This window comes from Apis dorsata, unplaced genomic scaffold (assembly GCF_000469605.1).
Source record: "Apis dorsata unplaced genomic scaffold, Apis dorsata 1.3 scaffold_651, whole genome shotgun sequence".
In the NCBI taxonomy this organism is placed as follows: domain Eukaryota; kingdom Metazoa; phylum Arthropoda; class Insecta; order Hymenoptera; family Apidae; genus Apis; species Apis dorsata.
Genome location: NW_006263842.1, coordinates 39,787 through 43,234, shown reverse-complemented (window position 1 = coordinate 43,234; position 3,448 = coordinate 39,787). Strand labels below are relative to the sequence as shown.

General features: G+C 22.8%; 2 protein-coding genes across 2 annotated transcripts in view; one reads left to right on the top strand and one right to left on the bottom strand.

Annotated features, from left to right (window-relative positions):
* The window catches only part of LOC102670721 (dual specificity protein phosphatase MPK-4), a 3,536-nt gene extending 2,950 nt beyond the window's left edge, over positions 1-586 (bottom strand). The window contains exon 1 of the mRNA XM_006621945.2: positions 464-586. The gene's annotated coding sequence lies outside the window, so the exon portion shown is untranslated. The remainder of the gene's footprint in view (positions 1-463) is intronic.
* LOC102681746 (surfeit locus protein 4 homolog) lies at positions 458-2,682 on the top strand. The gene is made up of 3 exons (XM_006621940.2): positions 458-759; positions 1,419-2,093; positions 2,194-2,682. The coding sequence occupies exons 1-3, from the start codon at positions 709-711 to the stop codon at positions 2,278-2,280; spliced, it is 813 nt and encodes a 270-aa protein (XP_006622003.1). The 5' UTR covers positions 458-708; the 3' UTR covers positions 2,281-2,682.
* Positions 2,683-3,448: the final 766 nt, after the last annotated feature.

The window sequence follows — 3,448 nt, the reverse complement described above, 5'->3', positions numbered from 1 at the left end:
TATATATATATATATATATACATACACATTTTCAATTTAAAAATAAGTGCGAATTTCATATTTTATCAAAATTATATTTTATTGTAGATAAATAAAATAAAAAATTAAAATATTAAGATAATAAACAAAATTATTGAATTGTAATAAAAAGATAAAAAAATACAAATAAAATACAAAATTATTTATCAATTATATTATTAGCCCAAACAAATTATTCTATATTATTTCATTTAAAATTATCAAAATTTATCTTAAAGATTTTTTAAATTTTGTTAAAGAATAATTTTATTATCCAATTTGAAATATTTGAAATAAGAAATATTGTTCTTAAAAGAAATGTGTTAGAAAATAAAAAAAAATAAAGAATATAATAAAAGAAAATTTTAAGAAAATTAAAAGAAAATATAATTTAAGTAGTTGATCTTTGTACTTTTAAAAAGACCATGAAATAAATTGTACTGACCACGTATGCCGGAAGTGACGCGTACCTCGATCTCCACATCATTCAGAAGAGTTGCAAGAATACTTACTACCGCTTACACAATTGTGCTGAGCGGTAAGGTTATTTGTTCCGTGTTTCTCCAATTTTCTCCCTCTCTCCTTCTCCTTTTCTGTCTTTGTCTACTCGTTTCTATCAGTATCACTTGCGTGCGCGCACGTGTGTATATGTAAGTGTATGGATACTTTTTGATTTTTAAATAAAACAAGATGCTAATCTCGCAGGAGGTAATCTCAAAAGCGGAAGAAATCGCAGATCAGGTAAATTTATGGATTATCGCATTCGATTTATTTTTTTTTTATGAATAATTTTAATTTCACGTTCAGAAATTCATAACAAAAGACCAGCAAAATTCCTACAGGAACACAGGTGTACTCCTGTCAACGTCATCGTGTTACGATTAGTATATTACATTCACATATTTTAATTTTAATTTTTTATTTTCTTGATTATTTCTTGATATAAAGATTCTATAATATTATTAAATATTGTAAACTTTCTTATATTAATGTTTGCACCCTAAAAAATTAAAGGTTAGGGAATTTATATATTACAAATACCATGTTCATATCAAAATGAGATCAAAATAAAATTTATATTATTGTTTAGTTAAAATAAATTTAACGAATAAAAATTTGTTTATATGTTTAGGAAGATATTAACTTTTTATAATTATTTTATTTTTCTTTATTTATATAATATTTTTTTCACTTTCATTAATCTTTATAAAAAAACATTCATTTTTTTAATGTTATTATATGCTTATTTTAGTTGTTTTAGTAATAGAAAATATTCAATATAAAATATAAGATAAAATAAAAGATATAAAAACTTATGTAAATAATTTTTAATATATAAATACATTCTTATTTTTTAAGTATAATATATAATTCTAATTATTATTATTTTTTACTAATAGGTAATTCGCAATGGAAAGCATATACTGCCAACTCTTGCAAGACTTTGTCTCATAGCTACATTTCTAGAAGATGGATTAAGAATGTGGTTTCAATGGTCAGAGCAAAAAGAATTTATGAACAATAGTTGGCATTGTGGTAGCTTCTTAGCTACAGTATTTGTCTTTGTTAATTTAATTGGACAACTTGGTGGGTGTGTCATGGTTATCGGAAGATGGAAAGTCAGCATTGCTTGTGGAATCTTGTTTTTCATAGTCGTTCTTCAGACATTAGCTTACAATATTTTCTGGGATATAACATTTCTATTTAGAAATTTGGCATTAATAGGAGCACTTCTTTTGGTTTTGGCTGAATCAAGAGGAGAAGGCAGATCATTATTTGCTGGTGTTCCAAGTTTGGGAGATAATAAGCCTAAAAATCTTTTACAATTAGCTGGAAGAATTTTATTAGCATTTATGTTCACTACGCTAATTCGTTTTGAAATATCATTCCTTCAAATTTTGCAAGATATTCTTGGAAGCAGTTTGATGGTATTAGTAACTATTGGATATAAAACCAAACTCAGTGCACTGTTACTTGTCTTACTATTATCTGCATTGAATCTTTATCACAATGCATGGTGGACCATTCCAGAGTATAAAGCACTTCGAGACTTTCTTAAATATGATTTTTTCCAGGTATTTTTCAATTCTTTTTATTGTTTTTTATTATAAATTAATTAATCATTTATCTTATAATTTTATTAATTAAGAATATAATAAATTTAAATTTTTACAGACGTTATCAGTGATTGGTGGCCTTTTAATGATAGTTTCTTTAGGACCTGGAGGTGTATCAATGGATGAACATAAAAAAGAGTGGTAGATGTTATTATCACTTAAATGTGCATCATTACATTGTCATGATCATTAAGTAAAAGCAGTCTCCCATTCCTGTTCCTTTATATGCTCAATCAAGTTTATAATAAGTTCATTGTTTATTGGATAAAGAACTATAGCATCCATTCATTTAAAATTATTTAATTTGGATAAAGAAATTGTTAAAGTAGAATTTAAATTTTTTACTCTTTTTTTTAAATTTAAATGCGTAAAATTATAATGAAAAAAAAATGAAAAACTATAAAATAGTAACTATAAAACAGTTTAGAGATAAATAAGATGAAGACAATGTACACCAAGACTAATTTATATTATCAGTAATGGCATTGTACATATGACACTACATTTATCAAGAAAAACAAAATATATTTTTTCTGTGTGTTTTTAATTTTTTCTCTGTTTTTGATCTTGAATCCTAGTCGGATTGCATGATTTTAAACATCAAGATATTCTTCCATAGAAATGTAATTTTTAAGTTGCTTTATTAAATTTAAGAAGACAAAATGAAGATATTACATTTTCGAGATTTTTATACAATTAAATTATTGTAAATAAATATTTCATATCAGAGTTTCATTGTTACTACTTATATAATTTTTATTCATCAATTAATAATTAATAATTATTATATTTATATTCACCTAATGAATAAGTTCCTTAAAATAAATTGATTTAAAAATAATCATTAAACAAATTCATATAATTAAAGTAGTAAATAAATAAAAACATTTATTTTTCTGTTTTCTTAATTAATGCCATGCGAAAATATAAAATTATAACATTAAATAAATAATTTATTTCAAAAATAAAAATATAGAATGAATGACTATCAATTATTAAGGGAACAAATATTTCAATGGTGTAATAAACGTCTTCGAAATATCTTATATAAATTAAGACATCCTATTTTGGACGATAGATATTCACGTAAAACTAGTAAGGCGATTATAGCAATTTAATGAAATTGTTATCGTAAGATAAATTATTTATTTATAAACCGATTTATATTTATATATAAATTTTAAATATTATTTATATTTATATGTATATATATATATATATGTATATAAATGTTATATATTTAACATAAATATATAAAAAAATATTTTATTTCATTTTATTTAAGATTTAACAATATAAAAAATTATATATAA